General features: G+C 40.7%; 1 protein-coding gene across 2 annotated transcripts in view; it reads left to right on the forward strand.

Moving 5' to 3' along the window:
• The window catches only part of EMILIN2 (elastin microfibril interfacer 2), a 38,117-nt gene that overhangs the window by 11,758 nt on the left and 6,161 nt on the right, over nucleotides 1–20,198 (forward strand). Inside the window, exons 3-6 of one of the 2 annotated variants that reach the window (XM_030012328.2) lie at nucleotides 2,670–2,845; nucleotides 5,099–7,033; nucleotides 13,062–13,394; nucleotides 13,978–14,016. In XM_030012328.2, the coding sequence (XP_029868188.1) occupies nucleotides 2,670–2,845; nucleotides 5,099–7,033; nucleotides 13,062–13,394; nucleotides 13,978–14,016 (2,483 nt within the window). Of the gene's footprint in view, nucleotides 1–2,669; nucleotides 2,868–5,098; nucleotides 7,034–13,061; nucleotides 13,395–13,977; nucleotides 14,017–20,198 lie in introns of those variants that run through there. The other variant, XM_030012329.2, reaches the window with a different exon arrangement.

Consider the following 20,198-nt stretch of genomic DNA (forward strand, 5'->3'; position numbering starts at 1 on the left):
CTGTAATTTGAGCAAAGAAGTGCACAATTTGCATAAAAGTAGTTCTTACTTCTCTTATAAAAGTTGTTTCAGCTATATTCTTAAAACTTTGTTAGGAAAAAATAGGGAAGTGCAATGGTGTTTAAAGATAGTCGAAATACTGTAATTTTCAGGAATGAGTTTGGCCCTGAAAGTATAGATAGGAACACACACAAAGTTTGGAGCAGTTAAGTGTGTTATGGAAATCAGAGAAAAGTATGTACGACTGTTTCCGGCATGTGAAAGTTTATCGGGAAGTTCAAAGTTTGCATTTCAGTAATGTGGTGGTTGTGAGGGAGGTTGTAATGACTCTCAAAACCACTTCAAAACACTAAAGCATCTAGCTAATCCTGTCACTCCTCTGACTCTGGCAGCTAGTTGGAAGGAAAGGAATCAACCCCAAATTACCTACACGAAAGGTGGTTTAATACTTTAGATAAGGGAGAAGGAAAAGGAAGTTCCTGGGTGGCCGGGATGTCTTCCCTATGCAGTTGCCCTCTGCATTGCACTCCTCTATTTAATTTTTAAAGCACTTGACCTTGGGGATGTCTGTACTTTACATTTGTAAACAGGATTCAGCAGATGTTTCGGTGAAAATTGTAAAAGAAGTGATGAGCTGGAGTGCAGTCTGCAGCTCTTTCATATATGGTGTTGCGAAGGTAAAAAAGGATTGGAAACCCACTCTGAGTTTACGTGCTGCAAGTCAGAATCTGAAAAGCTGACAACCACCGCAAACCACTGCAGTTACGAGCAGCTAATAGAGTTACAGCCTAGCCTGAAGATTCACAGAAGAAGGGAATCCAGAGGCTTGTTAGAATAAAGTATTCTTTGGCCCGAAAATAGTTGGAAGAAATATGACATTGTCTCTAGTCAAAGTAACTTTTTCCCCTTAATGAGAAGTTGTAGATAAAGTAATAATGCAAAAGAACACTGAGTATTTCCGGATTGCAAAAATTAGAATATATTGTGGCAGAATTGGGAAAGAGATGGTTGGAAAAGAAACAAATTCATAATTAGTAGTTAACATTTTAACCCCCCTGCCCCAAGTTTGCTAAGCAGCTTACCAAAAAGGGACAGCAAATGGCTATCAGATGTGAGATGTTATATTAAAATTATGTCTCTGAAGGTGAAAGATGCTGAATAAAAAAATACAAAATTATTTTAGCAATTATTTGCTCGCATAGCACGAGAAGCTTTGAAGAGTAGCAGTTAAACTCTTGCTGTGTGACTTTCAATAGAAACTTTTACACAGTCAGTGTAAGATTTAACTCCATTTGGTAGCTGATTTAAACAATAAGGAATTTTGCATATTAATACAAGACAATGTTTAATGAAATCTAGTTGATTTTTGTGTGATAGCACAGCTGCTTCTGGTGCCCATTCTGTACTGTATTCTCTCTGTCCTGAAATACACTCCCTATGAGCCCAGCCAGGCTATGAGTGAAATCTGTTGCAGAGCTCCTCTTGAGTCCTTCACTACTGTCCTGTATTTATTCTGCTGGTATTACTACTTTAGGAACACGTCAGCTGTGAAGTGAGCCTGTCGTTCATTAATGGATGCAAACTGTTCTAATCTGAAATAATCTTAAGGAAAAAAGATCTGAAAATGCCGTAGGGAGGTAAGGACTATGGTACTTGTTTTATTCAGAGAAAGGAATTCATGTGAGAAATTGGGGTAACTTTTTTGTTTCTATGTGTTCCAAGTATACCAATTTATAGAGCTCAGGTGGCAAATCCCTGTTTTAGTTATTTTCCTCATATTGCAACCCGAAATGAGCTGTACCTTAAATTGATTTATTTTTTATAAAATAGCACAGCCTCTGCTTATGATCTGGTGGGATACCATAGTGTCTGACTGCAGCTAAACATGCGGTATGTGTACGGAAGGAAAGTTACGGAAGTCTATGGTTAAAGAAAGTTGCACAACCAGAATTAGTTTGCCATTTATTAACTTTTGAGTGATTAATCAGGGAAACTTAAGGTTGTATGTACATAACGTGCATAGGTTTGTCTGTAAGACCCTCTTCAACTTCACTCATGAAGTAGGAAAGAACTGATTGCTTCATTGGTTGTAGCCTTTCGTCTGACTCCTTTCATGTCCTTATCTGACTCTGCTTTCAGCAGTTTGTCCTTCCCTGGAATATCCCTCCTAGCTTTGACTGCTCTGTACATGTGGATTCCAAGGAATGGTTTAAGTGGAGACTGTGGAAAGATAAGTGGGACAAAGTAGGCAGAAACATTTTTGATGTTCTGAGTTGCTACCAGAGCAGCCCTGTGGGTGGGTTTGCAATGAAAAGCAGTTAGTTAGAGGGAGAAGGGTTTGAATTTATAGAGTAATACACTGATAGTAACTGTTATTCTCAGCAGCATCTGATGAGTTGAATCTTCACTTCCCACAACATGTTATCCCGCTGCTCATATGTGAAAGCCCTGTTCTATGGCCGTATTTGCTCTCCCTGATATGACTGTGTTGAGTGCAGGTAACTTTAAAACCTAGACAGAAGCATTTGTTCATTTGATGTTTGAAGGAGAAAATTAATCATAGATGAAAATAATTGATTTTCATTTTTAAAAAACCTGGTTTAATTTTAGCCTTAATCTAAATAGCAGATTAGGTTACGGATTGTTTAAAATGCTTACTGTTTTGGCAGATACCGAACGAGTTTCAGACCTCGGTACACAGTTGCATATAAGACGGTAACAGAGCTGGAATGGAGATGCTGTCCCGGATACAAAGGGGAAGACTGCAGAGAAGGCCCAGCAGAAAAGCCAAACACTGCTCGTCGTCCCACAACACCAGCGAAAGCTGTTGTGAAGAAAGGCTTGGGTAACTTTTTCTTTGAATTTTGGTATGCATGATCACATTTGGTTTCTTGTTTTGTCTTTTAAGTCTAAGAACTGTTATGGTTTCTATTAAACTCAACTACTGGCAGGTACCAAAGCCATATGGAAGACACTGCGTGGTGGGAAAATAATAGCCAGGCAATAACAGTCTCGATACAGAGAGTTTCCTGAAGAATAACAGAGGGGTGGCTGTAGAACACTGACCATAAATGGCAGCTGGCTACTCATGGTTCAGGAAAATCTTTTTGTTAAGGTTGGGTTTTTTGTAAGAATTTACGGGGTTTTTTTGCGGTTTCTTCAATGTTCAGCATAAAAAGATGTATTTGAGAGGAACTATTATTAAAACGAAAAAGAACAGGTACTAATTTTAATGATATATAATGCTCCCTAGGAGTTTCACAGTGTTTTGTTTGTTCAAGGGCTTGTGCAGATTTTAGATTCATGTGAGATTACTTGCCTTAATTCTAAGGGGTAAGGGAATGGTTTCTGAAAAAATACCTTAAAGAATGAATGATGTTTGTTTGCATAAGATACTGTCTTCTGAAAGGATAAGAAGGAATGCTGTTACTGCAGTATTGTGCCTTTTCTGCATTAGCAAAAAAATGATAAACAGATGTTTCCTTCTGAAGGACTTTTTCCCAACATCATTGGAGATTAGCATCACGTGTAGCACTTAGTCAGACTTCCACTTGTGGTTTTGGTGTAGTGGAATGGATTGGGACTGAATACATGGTTTCAAACCAGTCCTATAGGTTATATACCTGCTTTAAAAATAAGCTTTTAAAATATTTTGTTAGCCCATCTCAAATATTTCCAAAAGATGATGATAAACCACGGTGATATCTTTGAGGAACTTGCACACTGCTTATGTGTAGAGATTTTCTTTCTGCTCCGACCCTAAAAGAGCTGTAATTCAATGCAAAAATAGACCAGGGTGTATGTAATAGCTACACTCTGTGTGTGCATACGTTTTTATTATTAAAGGAATCGGCCACCCTGCCAGTCTTGAAGAGTACATTTGTGACTTCCTACCTTCTTTGTAATGTCTTTAAGCTGAAATCCAGTCTAAAACTAAGAAAAACTCCAACTGCATGTCCTTCAGACCCTATCTCACTGTTGCTCTCCACTGTATATCTAGCATGCATAGCTTGGAACCAGTGCTAAAATTCTTTTGTCCAAAGATTTAACTGTTAATGCCACTAGTCATCTGAAAGTTATTCTAATGCTAACAATTTGTGTGTCTATTTTCTGTTGTATTTAAAGTAGTGTATTTTCTTCTTTGCTTCTGCTTCTTAACTTCATTTACCTATTTTATGTGTGCAATAGTATGCCTTCACTGTGCAAAGATCTTTGGATTATGCATTGCATAAAAGCAATCCCAATTAGGATTATACATGATGTTTTTATAGAGTGTACCCCTCTGCGCATAATGGCAAAGATACTGCTTGAAACTGAACATCCAGAATTGTACGTGGCTCTGCAAATGAGGTGCTGCTAATGACAAATGGATTGGAAGGGTGGTTTCAGATTCATTAATTGATTTGTGCTAGGTAAAAAGGAGATTGCAGCTAAAAGTCTGCTTTGACTTTTTTTCATTCAATGGTAGCGCTGGTGTTATTTTAATACAATGATTTTTGGATGTATAAAGTTTATGCTTTTATACACAATTTTATTGCCTACTTAAATATATGTCAAACGATTAGGTATTTTTGAAGCAAGTGTGATAACTGGAATATCTTGCAGAACCCCACCTATTATATGCATTTGGACCCCAGTTCAGCAAAATACTGGAGCACAAACCCCCTTTAGGCACATAAATTATTGCCACAGAAGTTTTCATTGGGAATTCAGGAGCAGCACCTCCCAAATTACTGTTACAGGAGATGCAGTGGCTCTAAGGGGATTGTGTTGTGATGTGTATGGATCTATAATGGTGTGTTACATATGCTATAACTTAGATTCATTGCTGAAAAAGAAGGGGGGGTTCTGCTTGTTAATTTATTTATTTATTGCCATTGTACCTTGGCAGGAATTCGTCAGTGTGCTAAAATGTTGGAGTGTTTTGATAACGTTTTAGTTATAAACTACTGAAAACAAGAATAGAAAAGGGAACAAAGCATTATGCAATTTAAATCATTATTTGGCTTTAAAGAAAAGTGAAATTAGCCTCAGCTGATTAAAACAGATACCCCTGGGAATATTTACATCCAGACTGTCTGTTATTTCCATGAAACAGATGCAGAACCAACAGAAGTGCCAGAACCTCCACCATATGAGAAGAAAATACAGTTTCTTGAGGATGAATTGTTTAGACTTACACGATCAGTGCTGGAACTTCAGTCCTCTTTGGCAGGTGTGAATGAAAACCTAAAGCTGACTGTCCAAGAAGATGCTAGTAAGATGTTGGTCACTTGGCTGAACAACCTTTATGACCGCCCAGAGCCTGATAGTGCGGTTGGTGGTGAAACAGACAGTATTCATCTGCCTGGACTCCTCAGCAATAGAGATCAAAAAGACCCTTTTATTGATTTTGAAATGGAAGATATAAAGTCTGAGCTAGCTGAGGTCAAAGAGGCCTTGAAGATGAGGAATGACAAGCTGGAGGAACTGAATGGAAAAGTAAAAGGCTATGAAGGACAACTAAAACAACTGCAGGAGGCAGCACAAGGACCTACAATAACAATGCCCAGTGACAATATATATCAGGAGTATATAGACTCAAAATTTGAGTCCCTCAGACAGGAAATACTGGAAGGATTTGAAAAGAAAATGGCAGATTTGAAGAACTCCTGTGAATACAAGCTACAGGATATCCAGCAGCAGTGTGATGACAATGAAAATAACTGTTTAGGAATAATTGATGTTATAAAAGGAAAAGAGAATGACTTGAGGAAAGAAATAAATACTCTCCGAACTCAGATTCCATCAAACAAGTCCAGCTGTTGCAAGGAGGGTGAGAGAAATTACTTTGACCAACAGATAAAAGATTTAGATAAGAAGATTGACAGAGTTGTGGAAGCACACAGGATCTTGAATGTCAGAATAGATAATGAAATCAGTCGATTGTCAACTCCAGATCTAGAAGACATGTTTGGTGAGAGGTTGGAGGAGCTAGATGCGAGGATGAATGTTACAGAACGAAATGCTGAAGAACATTGCTTTTACGTTGAGGAAACTCTCCGCAGTGCTATAGCTGCTGAGGTAGATGAATTGAGAGACTTGTTTGACCAAAAGCTGCGAGCACTAGAAGATAGGTTAGGTGGCACTATTTTAGAGATCGCTAATACCACAGACCCAGATGGAATGTATATTAATCCTGGGCCCATCTTGCCCAGTGATGCAGGATTTGCAAATGAGCATTTTACAGCAGAGATTAATTTCCTGAAGAGCAAACTACTGTCGCTTGAACACCTCTGTGGGCAGAAATGTCAGTCTGCACCGCAAGGTATGGAAGACCTTCAGAAAGAGCTAGAAAATTGTAACAACAAATACAATCACTTGCTTTTGAAAACGGAGAATAACTCTGTTCTCCTGCAGTCTCTAAATAGCTCTTTTAACGAGAAACTCAACTTAATTAAGGGTAACCAACGTGACATCCAGAAAATGCAGAGAGATGTACGTGTATTCCGGTATAGTCTAAATGTCATGGATAAAGATATGAAAAACCTTCAAGATGGCTTGAGTAGCTGCAAGGAGCAGCTTCTGGGTGTCAATTCTACCTGTAGAAAAACACAACGAGGTGTCTTCCGAAAAATCGATCAAATGCAGAAGACATTTGCAAATCAAACTGCTCATCCCAGTGATAATTGCTGTGGTGAAGTGAAAGAGAGACTAGAACAATTGAATGACCATATCGTGAATGATCTTAGCAAGTGCAAAGAAAAGACCCAAGGTATCCGGGAGGGGGTTTCTGATGTTGAGAGCAGAGTCTCACGTGTTGAAAAAGTTTGTGGCAAGCTGGACTCTGTCTCAGGTAGCTTGCAGAAGATAAAAGAAGGTTTGAATAAGCATGTGAGCAGCTTATGGAACTGCATCCATGAAATGAATGGAACTATAGCATCTCACTCCGCTGATGTTTCTGGCCTCAAAAATTCTGTCCAACAGTTTTATAGTCAGGTCTCCAAAATCACCATGGACATTGAAGGCATGCTGAAATCTCAGTCTGACACAAGTAAGTTGTTTTGCTTTTTTTTAATGCTTTTTTTGTTTGTTTTCCAACTGGCTTTCTATTCTGAATCATTTATAAAGGAACTAAACAAGGGAGGAATTTACAATTCCTCATTATACAGTTTCTACTTTGTTTTTACAGTGACTCTAATTTTGGCTCTGCTCTAGAACGCCGTAGAAGACTTTAAGTGCTTTTAAAAGTATTCTCAAAAAAAAAAAAAAAGTCTTACATGCTTTCATGTTTTCCCAGAGAGTGGGAAAACTAATATTTTTGGATAGTGAGTTTAAAGTGAGTTTCAGGTATTAATTATCTGTGGGTATTATTCCAGTTCATTTGATTTGGGTTTTTGGTTTTGTTTCCTTTTGTTGTGTGAGATTATTCTTGATTCCTTGGGGGAAATTGAAAAGTAAATGGAGAAAATTGAAGTCAAAGAATTCAAATTTATGATAAGAAAGATTCCCTGTAAGTTTTGTTCTTAGCATGAGTTAATGATTATAATTCAGCACCAACTCTTTGATTTAGGACTTCTGCAAACAACCTCTGACATGTTTTGCTGTGGCAATATAAGACTTCTGCTTCATAGCTCTCCCAGAAGTTTCCATTCCCACAACGTAGTTGGCAAGTTGGCAATAGGTGCACACCCCAGCTAGCAGTGTTTTCACACCTCAGCCGCTTCTGTTAGTAGTCCAACATGTTAGCTCAAATCCACATCCACAAGTGGTTTAAAGTTTGCATTAGAGTGGCTGAGAAGCAGAGGCACATTCCCTTTGGCTCAAAATGCTGTGACATAGTAAACTCAACATGTTGGTGAACCTTGCCATGAAGGTTTAGAGACCTTGCCAAATGCCACTCAGTTCCCTCTGCGGTTCTTGCTCCAAATTTCAGCAGTGGGTTGTTTTTCGGAGACTCAAGTTTACAGCAGGAAGCTGAGTTCCTGTTTCTGTTAGCATGACACAAAAACAGAGGAATTGGAGACTGTTTTGAAACTGGACTCTTCAGTTGGTTGATGCTTTTGGTTTTAATTCTGTGCCCGTATGAGATAAATAAAAGGCCGATTTCTGTGACTGGCCTTAAATCAGAAGAAGAGGTGCTGAGGGAAGAGCCTGTGGGCTGTTGCAGCTGATGGTGGTTGGGGGAGATCAAATGCAGGACCATGAGCAGTCTTGCTTGAATGGACAAGTTGTGCTTCAGGAAGGATCTGAAAGCAATTTCTTTAGGGAAGAATATCCTTCTCATTCCGAGGCGGAGACTTGAAAGCCTGTGATAGATGTGTTTCTTGAGTGCTTAATTGTTTAAAACTAAGTGTATTGCAGTACTTGACACAAAAATCCTTCTGAGGTGAGAAGCTCTTGTGTGAAATTAAAAAAAAAAAAAAGTTTCTGTTCCTTTAAAGGAAGAAGTGAAGGGGAATAGAGGGGGTCCATAATTCTCAGATAATTCTTTTGGTGAAATCTTGGCTTAAATTCAACAGGGTTAGGACCTTCACCCCTAGATCTCACAGAAGCAGACCCGGTCCCCATTAAAATGCAGTATGATGTATCTATGTAATCCTATTTCTCATCCATCTTGCCCCAAATAAATCTGCTCTAGGGACCAACATTGGAGAAAGGTCCAAGACACACACAGTAATCTTTCTTCTGCTATTTAAAGCAGGTGTTCAAGAGACCTTGCTGGTGGTATTTATCAGCCCCTATTACAATGTTGTAAAGCATTAAAAAGCCTTGGTGCGCCTGGGTTTCTGTAAAATGACACCATTTCAGGGCAGAACTCTCCATCCACCGTTGGGTGTCAAGAGCCTATGGCAGGATGCTGCTGCTGGAGCTGGGGTGCAGGCACTCTGAGCATCCCTCGCTGTTAAGGGGTGCCTCTGGCTTCTGAAGGATTCATGAAGCACACACTTCAGTCATCAAATGTTTCCAGTTACAGTAACGCTGTCTGGCACAGCAGTCCCAAGTAAGTTTTGGTGGCTGGAGTTGCAGAAAGATTTTGGCAAAAGAGCCTTTTTTGGAAGTAGTTTGGGAACCCTGTTACATGAGTTGGGGTATAGCTTTAACTATTTTCACATCTGTGATCTGCAGCATCATCTCTGATACCAATGTTATTTGAAAGGAAGACTGCCAGTCCTGGCCACAGATTGGTGTAGAATTTCTTATGCACTGTTTGCCAGCATATTGTAGCATTGAAATGATGTAATTTGATTTTGGAAGGGCCGAAACAGAAACAAGTTGTTACTAATAACAGTTGTTGAGGGCAGTAAGGCCAGGATATGTTGCAAGTAATACAATATAAAAACTTATCAAGCAGTATAAACCCAGCACACTGTAAACCTGAGCAAAGTCAAATGACCCTCATCTTAAGCATATGGCTGTGTTTTCTTCCACATTTTTTATTAAGGGGTTTCAAGTGCTTCAGTCCAAACTAACAAGTCAGGTTAGTGAATGATTGTACGTCAGGTACAGTCCCAGAGGCCAGAAATGTATTTAATTTGTCATAATTTCTGGTGAAGGCAGTGCAGCATCCTGCCGTACACAAGGCGGTGGTGGCAGCAGGCAGTGATCCGCTCTAAGCATGTAGGAGACCATGCACAATGTGGTCACTAAGCTAATGTAATCCAGCAGCTCTTCATCCACATTAAATGGTGACTGCCCGCAGCTCCACGTCGCGTAGGGCAAGTTGTGGTTATTGCACTTGGTGCCTCCCTGCAGGTACGTTTGCTCTTCAGATGGCATAAAACTGAAAGCCATGTTAAAGTTAGTGGTCTCTTTTTAACTTACTGCTTATTCATATAGGTTCATGAAGTTTTCCAGGAATCAGAAGTGTGGTCTTGCAGCCAGATACTGTGCTGGGAGTGCAGTTTGCTTTGGTTACGGTTATTTGACCTGAACTACAATTCCTCTGGTAATTGTCTTTGTAGCAGGGTTACGGTCTAAGAAACCAAATGTATGCTCTGCATTACAGCATCAATAAAAGGCAACATAAAATTGTAGTGTTGTAGTGTGAATAGTCATATAGTGGATTCCTCTAGACTCCCTGTGAGCTTCTGAAAAATGGTACTTTGTAACTTAATTGTCAAATCCCTTTGGCATCTATAAGAAAATTCTGAGTCGGGTCTTTTTGGCCTCTTGTGAGTGCAGTCAGAGATTCCTTTACTCGCTAGTTTCTTTTACACACTTTTTTGTGTGTGTTTTGGGGGCTGAGGAGAGCACGGTCGGGGCAGAATGGTACTAGAAACAGACACACCCCAAAGATCCACCTGCTTCATGCATCCAGGTTGCTGCTCATCTTCCTTCCCAGCAGACCATTCCTCCTGCAATGAAGTAAATTTCAGGTTAAAGCTGCCTGGCTGAACAAACTGAATAAAAATATTTTTAAGAGGGGGAGAGGAACAAAAGCATTCTTATTTTCAGCTGAGTAGGGAAACCTTTCTTTCCGTTTCAGTTACGGATGGGCATCTGAGAGCAGAAGCTGTTGTGTGACATGATAACCAAGTTGTCACTTACACCAGTGATGACAACTGGAGCAGCAAGGATGCTGCCGCTGAGGACAGTGTTACTGTTCTCACCTGTGTAATGATCTCAGCTCTGCTTTTTGCCTTCCCAGATAGATGGGAAGATGATGGGGAAGATTTCTGCTTTGTCCGCTGCACAGGACCTTAAGCAGGTCCAGCTAGATTCACCCCAGCCTTCGTCGGGGGTTCATTTTCTCGTTGCATTGTGAATTGAAAACACGTGTTACAAAATTCAGTGTCAGGATAGGGTGGCTCCAGTGTTACGAAGCGATTTATTGATACTTTGTCTTGCTATGATGCATCTCAGTAAAAGAGGCCAAAAAGGTTGGCAAAGATGGCAGACCAGATCCCTCTCAACCCACACGTATCTGATTACTGGCACTTTAAGTTGACCTTTAGGCAGGTAATTTGGGATTTAGCTTATGGAGGTGTAGTTGCATAATTCTGAGTATTGCAGTATTGATGTTGCATGCAAGGAAGCAGTTTGCACAGGATATGGGATTTGAGCTGTTGATTGTTATTTAAAGATTTAGAAAAGCAAGCAGAGAAATGTATTCATTTTCCCTGTGTCAGTCCAAGTCACTGTCTTAATAAAGCTCATCTTAATTGACTAAAGAAATGACAAGTACGTGCATCCCAAGGTAAAGTATTTTGTCAGTTTGTATTTTGAATGAGGTTAATCTGAAGATCTTAGTTGAAGGTCTAAATCTATGCCACTGTGGACAGAAGATGTCTCATTAACAACTCTGTTAAACAATTCACTTTGATACTTTAAGCCTTTTTTCAAAATTTTTTATAAGATTTTTTTAATCCTGGGATTTTTATGAAGATAATGTTAATCTGTATAAAGTGAACATTTCACCCATTAGTCCTGTGCCTCGTGGATAGAGTTACCAAGTGAGCTTCAGTCCAGCTTTGTGGTGCATTGCTTGTATAAGTTTCAATTCTCATGGCAGTTAAAGTCAGTCAGCAAAGCTCAGGAAGATTTTTTTCTAGCAGGCATATCTAGCAAGTGAATACAGGTGGTGTGAGACTATGACTTCGGACAGCCTCTCAGTACTCTGGAAGGCTTACATGGACTTTTTATGAGACTGAAAACAAGAAACGAGATTCACAAGGGTAAAGTGCAGGTGTTGAGTAGTCACAAAACAGCACGTGGGTTGCCAGTGACACCGTCTGGACCCCAGCCGTGCATCATGGACAATACCTGCATGACTTGGTTGCAAGCTCTCGCTCAAAGGCGCAGTATAAGGCCCTGCTGGGGGTCCTCAGTTATGCAGCAGAGCCAGGGAAAGCCTCACACCATGTCTGCTTCTAGGTACAGCCATTCGGTTTAGCCCTAGCCACTGATGAAATTACCCAGGCTGATTTTGGACTGTGATAAGTGCTTCATTCTGACCACCGAGACCTCAGAGCAGTGGTCTCCACTGTGGACCATGGCAAGCATCTCTGGTGTGACAAGTTGCATCAGCTAAATTTGCAAGGGGATGTTTGTCCGTTTCCCCAGACACTCACTTCTATCCCTGCACCTAAAGCCATACTTCAGTCTCAAAATGCAATCAAAATAACAAATGCTAATGTTCAATTTAGAATTAAATTCTAATTATTCTGTGTAAAAGCTGTCATTGCATCTGCTGAAATCTGCACATTTGTAAATTCCTGTTCTTAATGTAGATGTAATTGAACTTCATTCTTGGGAGGACATTGCATCCTTAAATGCCATCTAAGACTTCGTTTTTATGAATAAGCCTTAATTTCTATAAAGGGCTTAGAACTGGACCAGATACACAAATGTAGCCGTGTCAGCGCTGTTCAACCCTGATGTCATATGTGTTGGCTGCCCTACTGGAAAAGTCTTTTAATGGTATCTCTTCTCTTTAAACAGTAAAAGTTTTTCTGGTAGATTATAACCTAGGGTTCTGCCTTCATTGTCAGAAAATATTAGTAATGGGAGTACTTGGAATTTTAAGTTTGTTGCTTTTCAAAGTAGGGAAAAAAAAACCTGTAAGTCAGTGTTCATTTACTCAGGTTTTTTGCTGTGGGTACTTTTCTTTATGGTAGTGCTGAAGGGTCAGCCTTGTGCTAGGTGTTACGCAAGTACAGAGTCGAAAGTAGGAGTGATGGGTGGGAGGTGTTCAGGAGAACTGAAGTGAAGGTAGAGGGGGGAGCACACAATGGAGATGAAAGCACTGGTGGGAACAGGTGTGCTACACAGCCCGACTGGTGCAGAAAGTCAAAGCTGGACTAGTGGGTGAATGTTCATGGGTTATGTGACTGCTGCTTGTCCTGTCTCCAGGCTGTCTTCATTCCTTGCCCTGTGTCACAGGCTGGGAAAGAAGGGAGTCTGTAGTACTGCAACAGCGGAATGGAGTTTTGCCAGCGCAGTCTTGGGTCTGAGGGGAAAGGTGGCCTGAAATTGAGTCCTGTTTTATTTTGAAGTATTTTTTTACAAAATTATGGAATATTTTATACTATTTTAGGCAAATAATTCTGTATCTTTCCTCTTCTTTCATAATTTCAAAGGGCGATCAGAAGTACCACGGCAGCCATTGCCACCAAGACCACCTCTGCAGCCTCAACCTGGCATATCCCTGCTGCCATCAAGGCCGAGGATACAACCCCCGCGACAGAGGACCCCTCTTCAGCCACCGCAGCCAAGACCTCTTCCGCGCCCAGTGCTGCCAGGGTCAGGAGTTGTGCCATTTCTGCCTGGAACAACCGGGATCATCCTGGAGACTGGAGAGGCAGGGCCTCCTGGCACTGTTTTAATGTCAGGAAGAGGGAGGCTTAGGAGTGTGGACGGTCAGGCTGGTCAAAGTACCATGCCCATTGCTGAAGGGTATGCTGGAGCACCAGGTGAGAGAACCAAACTAACAGTGAATCACTCCCATCTTGAGTGGAATGGACATGTTAGGTCTTCCTAGAGGGGTGACACTGAGATCTGTTGTGCTTTACCAGCCACCTTTCAGCCTTTTGTGGATGCCAGTTATAGCTGTTGCCATTGGGAATGGGTTTATGGCAGAGGTGATTTCTGAACAGGCCTTTGCAGCCTCCAGCTGGCTACAGAAGTAGGGGAAACACGTTCAGTGCCAGTTTTGTTGCCTTTGCCAAGGCTGCACTAAGCATGAGGTCAGCAGAGCTGATGTAAATCCTTGGTAACTACTGCAGTCTTTGCCATTAAGGAAACTAAAATTATATTTTTTTTTCTTGCCGTAGTGCTTGCAGTGGATTTAGTGCATTGTAGTAAGAATTTGTTTCCCTTTGCTGTGGCAGCCCCAGCTTAATGATAATTGAGCATTACGTAGGAGATGCTATTTGGTAGCTACTTCAGTAAGTTGCTGTTTGGTAACAAAGGGTGCTTTTTAGAACACTGCAGCAATATTTTGTCATAATGCACTCCATTATGTACTGTGTGACACATACTGCTTTTTCTTTGTAGGCTATCCAAAGTTATCTCCTCCTACCACGGACTCGCAAGGTAAGGCGACTGTTACCTGGAAATTCTTTACACAGGTACTTCATGTTTATTTCAGTCCCTGGAAAGTCACGGTTGAGAGAACAAATCTGACAGATTTTTGCTATACCTAAGCATTAAAACATAATCTGCATCCTTTGAAAAGATTATTTTTTTGACGTTTGGAAAAATAATTCATTTGGGGTTATTGTTACTTACTTCAGTGGTTTTTTTAAATACAGAGGGTTTCTAGTTCGAAGCAAATGTCAGTACTGACCTTTTTTTTTTTCCTTTTAAATGAGAAAATACATATTTCTTTCTGATAATTTTAATATTTCTTTAATAAGATATGAATAAGGCCAAGACTAAGATCTTGAAACACTGTTAGTATCTGAGCTAGTGCATGACTTAGTCTTCCTCGTGGGAGAGTTTCTGGCTTTGTTAGAATCACGAGGGCTCGTGTTCTTAACTTCGGTGAAAGCAGGAGTGCTGCCACTGACAACCACAATTTAAAAAGATTCAAAATGCAGTTTTCTTGTTTTCTTGGTGTTTTGGTTTTTTTTTTAATAATTGTTAATATCACAGTTCATTTATGGATTTGTATGATAAACAGGTATAAATCTTGTGTGGGACATGCTAGTTGGCCTTGATAAATACGTTGATTGGGTGCTGCCTGCCCTACAACATCATAGTCAAGATATTATCAAACCCTGGGGAATGGTATCCTGGATCAAAGGGAATATTCCCACACCGTCTTCAAAAAGAATGATTTCATCTAAATTTGAGGAAATATAAGAAATAGATGAAAATAAAACATTAGAGCTTTATGGCATCAAAAATCCTACCCTTGGGACTTGGTTTGGTGGCCCTAACAAAATCACAGATACACGTCCTGAAGACTGGTCTGGGGACTGACAAAAAGAGTTGTAAAGACTTCACACTGTAATTCTGGTATTTATACTTTCTAATTAAAAATCTGTCATAGCCTTACAGCAATCTTTTTGCATTTGAGGATGGTGGTGGTAAGAACAAGCAGCAATAGATGAGGCTTCTGGAAGAGGATGAGAAGTAAAGAAATGTTCATTTATCTTGATGCCAGCAAAGCCAATATAGATGTCTAGATTTCTGTGATAAATGGATTTCCTGGGGGTTTTCTTCCACTTTGTACAACCTATTGCCATTTATAGACAGCAGTATTTTAATTTATTTATGCTGAAACTGTGTGAAACAGTAGGTCAAAAAGGCAGGGCACACCCTGCAGGTGCACAGGCAGGCAGCGTGCCTGTTTGCTGCTTGGTGGAACATGTTACGCAAGAAACGTTATCACCCTAGGATCCAGAGGGGTGGGCTTGACCAAGGAGTTCCTTTTCCTGATCCATGCCCCTGAAGACCTATCTAAATACAAGATATACCTGCTGATCTGTCCTATAACTTCCCCCAAAACGCCTTGCAAACCCCAATAGCAGGTGCAGTCATAGAAAACAGAGGTAAGGATGGTACAAATAGCTATTGGACTTCTGTGGAGTTACAGCATTTACATCCACTGTCCCTAATCATCACTGTCTGCTTACAGACAGCAAAGAAAGAGAGCATTCTGGGACAGAATTCAGCAGTTAACAGTGTTGTGGAAATTAACAGCTGGTGAAGGGAAGATTTTTGGCTTATTGGAGGAGGAACTTAATGCTTAAATAAGGCGTCAAGGAGTCCTTAATATCTAATTTGTGCAGGACAGTAGTTTATGATGTCTTTGCCAGTCTTCACCCAGTACATTTTGTGGTACTGAAATTCAAATTTGAAAGAAGATCAGACCTTCTTGTACTGTAATTCCTAATATAAGAAGCTTGTACTATTAAACTGGCCTTCTGAGTACTCCCTTTCATTTCTGTTTCTGAATAGCTTCTGTTACATAAAAGCACTGCTCAGGAAGAAGTTCAGGGCTCCAACTCTGTCCTCTGGGATTAAACTAGCCCACTTTAGTACTCTTCTTGAATGCTGAGGCACGATTTGCATACTTTCAATACCTAAGTATTTCTTGAGTTTTTCAGATTCATTAGCTATCTGTTTGCATGCATCTCACAACATTGTAGGTAGAGACCTTCAAGGACTTAAAAGTATTTAATGAGAGAGTATAAGGTACAATATTACATATTAGCTCTTTCACAGGCAAGGAGTTCATGACAAAGGTGAGTTAAGTGTCAGGACCTAAGTGCATCCACCTAATCTCTTTTAATACAGAAAGAGTTGAACCAGTTGTTATTTAAAGAAACATCAGCAGCAAATGTTATTGAAGCATGGCAGTTTTACAGTTATGAGGATTTTTGTTTGCTGGAGCAAAGAAAATTGCAGGAGGCAGAAGTAATGAATTGGCCGATGAACTGCTCTGGAAACTGATGAGAAAATGCTTGTAAGATCCCAGGTCACACAACTAGGCAAGGACAGAGTCAAGCAGAGGATTTGGACGTTCTGATCAGCATACAGAGGATCACAGTGAAAAAAAATCACTGAAAGCACAAATTGTCTTTTCCACCCTCCCCCTTCATCCAGTTTGCAGTGTTGCTTGTGTCCTTAACCCTGCAGCTTCAATGGAGGGTGGTTGCTCCTCTCTAAAAGAAACACCTTGTACGGTGTAATACACAGCTGAGCTAGTGAGCCCTACTGCTGTGCGAACGCTGCTGTATATAGCCATGCAGATAAAGGGCTAATTTTGGTTTGGGCTTTTTAATTCTTCTTACTTGTCTGATACTCAGCCATCTTTACTTTCTCCATGTGACTCCAGGCAGCAAGTCTGTAGGACACGTTTCAAATATAAAGGCATGATGTTATTGTAATGTAAGATATATGTTGTTGCAGGTGGTCCTTGATTTGAAGAAAGAGTTTACTGAATGCATAAATTACCCTGCCATGCTTGTGACGCGTTCTGCTGCATGTTTAGCTCTTTCTTTTGATCATTAGACAGGGAGCAGTATTCTCGTTAGTACACATCAGTGGTCTAGCACAGGGGAAAGCATGTTTGCTGATTTTGAGGTGAAGAACATCTGATCACCCGCAGTTGCACTAGTGGTTGTGTTTTGCTGCTGTTTGCATGAAAGAACAGTGCAACTCACAGAAGCACGCTGAAGGATAGGGTAGGAGATGGGTATTTGTGTAAGGAGCGGTAGGTAAGTGCTAGGGCAAACCTCTTGCTGCGATGTGAAAGGTAGGAGTTGTAAGAGCAGAGAGAGCTGTTACTAACAGACTCAGGAGAAAAGTAGCTGTGTCTTCATAACACACTGAGCAAGTTAATATCCGCATTAGAAACACTGTGACTTAGCAGAGCTAATGGGCCCAGCTTCATTGAGCACTGGCTCATGGAAATCAGTGTGGCACTGTGCTGTGCTTCATGGCCATCCCATAATCAGCGGGAATGTTCTTGAAAATGAAAGGTGTTTAGTCTCAAACTGAAGAGTTAAAAAAAAAAAAAAAAAGTGAGGAGGTGATAAATTGCTGATATTTTTGTCCCATTTGCTCTAACTGAAATTATACACTTTGCCCTCATTTAGATTTAGGAGTATTGGCCAAGCAGAGGAAATCTGACATATCCTCCGTACTCCTGCCATATGCAAAGGCATCATAAGTGCACACTGACAGATGAATTACATACTGATGGTCTCTTCTGTGTAGATTCTTGAAGAGTCCTTATTCCAGTTGCTGAGCAATTGTCAGCAGCACCATCATGCTCTTTTTTTTTTCTCCTTTCATCTTGATAGAAAATGCCTATGCTGTGCAGTTTTGTTTTTCTTGAATTTTTTTTTTTTCTTCTTTTTCTCTTTCTGGCCCTTGGGCTCTGTGGGAGGCATGAACTGTGCTGGGAAGTCAAAAGAGAGGTGGAGAACCAGAAATACAACTAGCAGATGGGTGGAAGTAGATGTAACCTAACAGAGGCCACCCATGTATCTTTGGTCTTTTGACTCCCCAGAATGCATTATACTAGCTTAGATTGCCATGAACATGCATACCTGCTCCTGCTTATGTATAAATATATATCAAGTGAAACCTTCTGGAATAGGTCTAAAGTCAGAGTTTTTTCCCTCCCCCAGAAGCTGTAAAACTGTGGTTGAATCTTTTGTGAAACTTTTTGTCTGCCTCGCAGTTTCTTCATCAGAGCTGTGCATGTGGTTCCCAGCTTTTAAATGCTTTAAAACTTTTCTTCCCCATTTTTATAATTGCACAACACTAACTGCTTAAGTGAAAGCAGTTTCCAAGCCTGGACCTTGCCTAGAGAAGCTGAACTTTGATCTTTGCATGAAGGAAAGTGTTTGCAAGTGGGGGCATGTAAGGGAAGGTGGTTCACCTCTCTGTAAGGTTCTGCAAAAGCACTGCTGAGAGCTGCAGTTCCAGCTGGAAGCAGGGAGGAGGGTGGGAGAGCATAGACATGTTGCGTCTTCACTGTGCCTCCTGATATTGCTCACTGAACTGATCTACAGGTTATTTAGATGGGTTTAAGATTCCTCCTTTGGACAAACACAGATGGCGTGCTGAACTAGGCTGCAGGTCTGAAGCAATTTCAGCAGCAAACTCTAATAACTATTCTAGCAATTAGTGCAGGAAAATCTTGAAGGAAGCCATGGTGAGCCAGGGAAGGAGTCGCTCCCTTATTCAGATGACACCAACCTGAACAGAACTGGAGCTACTCCAAATGGAGGGGACAGCGTTTCTGGGCAGGCAGCAAATAGTTTGTGCTGTCTGTGCAGTATGACTTTAGGGGAGAGAAACCTTTCCGAGTGAGCCAGCAAGAAGTTTGTTGAGGTGCTTTTTCAGTTTATTTGAGTCTCAGGGTAAGCTGAGAATACAAAGAGATGCTTTCTGTAAGTAGTGGGGCATTAAGGTGCTGGAGCTTTACAGTGCTTAAGTAGACTTCCTGCAATTAATTTTGGTCCTTTCAAATAACCTCATCTTAGCTTACCGGAGCACCTGCAGGCGCACTGGCAGGTAGGAGTAATGAAAAAGGGCTTCTGTCTGTTTTCTGAGCATGAGACAAAATATTGAATAAGGAGATTTCCAAAGATACATGAGGCAGCTGGTTACTAGCTCCTGAGGGAAATCACGGTAGTTATTTGCCATTTCTGAAGTTGCAGGCATGTCTTCCCCTTGCCTTCCCCTTCCACCCCCCCATGCCAAATTATTCAGAAAAAAAAAATGGATAGCAGAGCATTTGTATATCCACATTTTAAGTGAAGTTTTGTCACTTTTTAACTTCAATTTTTAAGTGATATAATCTGAATTGAACATTGTTTGCTGATGGGCATCTCAGATTGAGAGGAAGAGAAAACCAAACATCTATTTTAAAGGCAGAAGAAGCAGGGGTGAAACAGCAGGGAGAAGACATGGATCCTAACCTGAACAAGGTAGAACAGAAAGAGCAACTGAGGACCACTTTAAGTGTATTTTTTGTTTACTTAATTGCCCAAACAAAGCAACAAGAGTTGACTACTTCTAGCAGTGTGTCCTGCCTTTGGGGAAGAGTTTAGAGGGAAGGGAACTGAAATGGGACTAATAAGTGGTCGATCACTAAACTGTTGCCATTAAGTCAATCTGTTAAAAGTAAAACTTTGTCTTAATTGTCCAAATTGTATTTTGTCCAACACCAGTCTAACAGCAGTGTTTAGCTAGTAAGTAGATAGCCACTGTAAAATACCTAAGTGTCTGTTGGATCTGCTGAGAAAAGAAGAAGAAATTGTGGAGTGAGAAGTCCCTCAAAAGAGAAGTGCTGGAGAGAGAGAAAAGCCCCAGTGATGGTTCTCTTTGCTTTAATACCAAAGTGTTACTTCTTGTAGATATTTTCACTAGCCTTTGGCAGAGGAGGTAAAAGATCTAAGTTGCGCACAGCTTCTCGGCATGACTAGGAAAGCTGACATGAGCTGTACCCCTTTAGCACTCCTGTTGCCATTGTGATAGTGTCGGGGAGCGGAGATGTCCAAGGGCAGCCTCAATTCTGAAGAAGGTTCTCGGCAGAAACATTGTTAAATTGGGAGGTAGTAGGATTTCCACTGCCAGCATTTACAAGCCATGTACCTTTTCCTTAGAAGGAAAAAAAGGGGGGGAGGCTGTGGCCAAGGGGGAAATTTTATGGTACTCAGTAAATTTTATGGTGAGACACCTGGGACCTGGTCCAGCAATATGTGTTCTGCTAATTCTGGCATCCCTCAAGTGACAGGGTTAGTCCAAGT

This window comes from Aquila chrysaetos, chromosome 4, assembly GCF_900496995.4.
Source record: "Aquila chrysaetos chrysaetos chromosome 4, bAquChr1.4, whole genome shotgun sequence".
NCBI classification, from domain to species: domain Eukaryota; kingdom Metazoa; phylum Chordata; class Aves; order Accipitriformes; family Accipitridae; genus Aquila; species Aquila chrysaetos.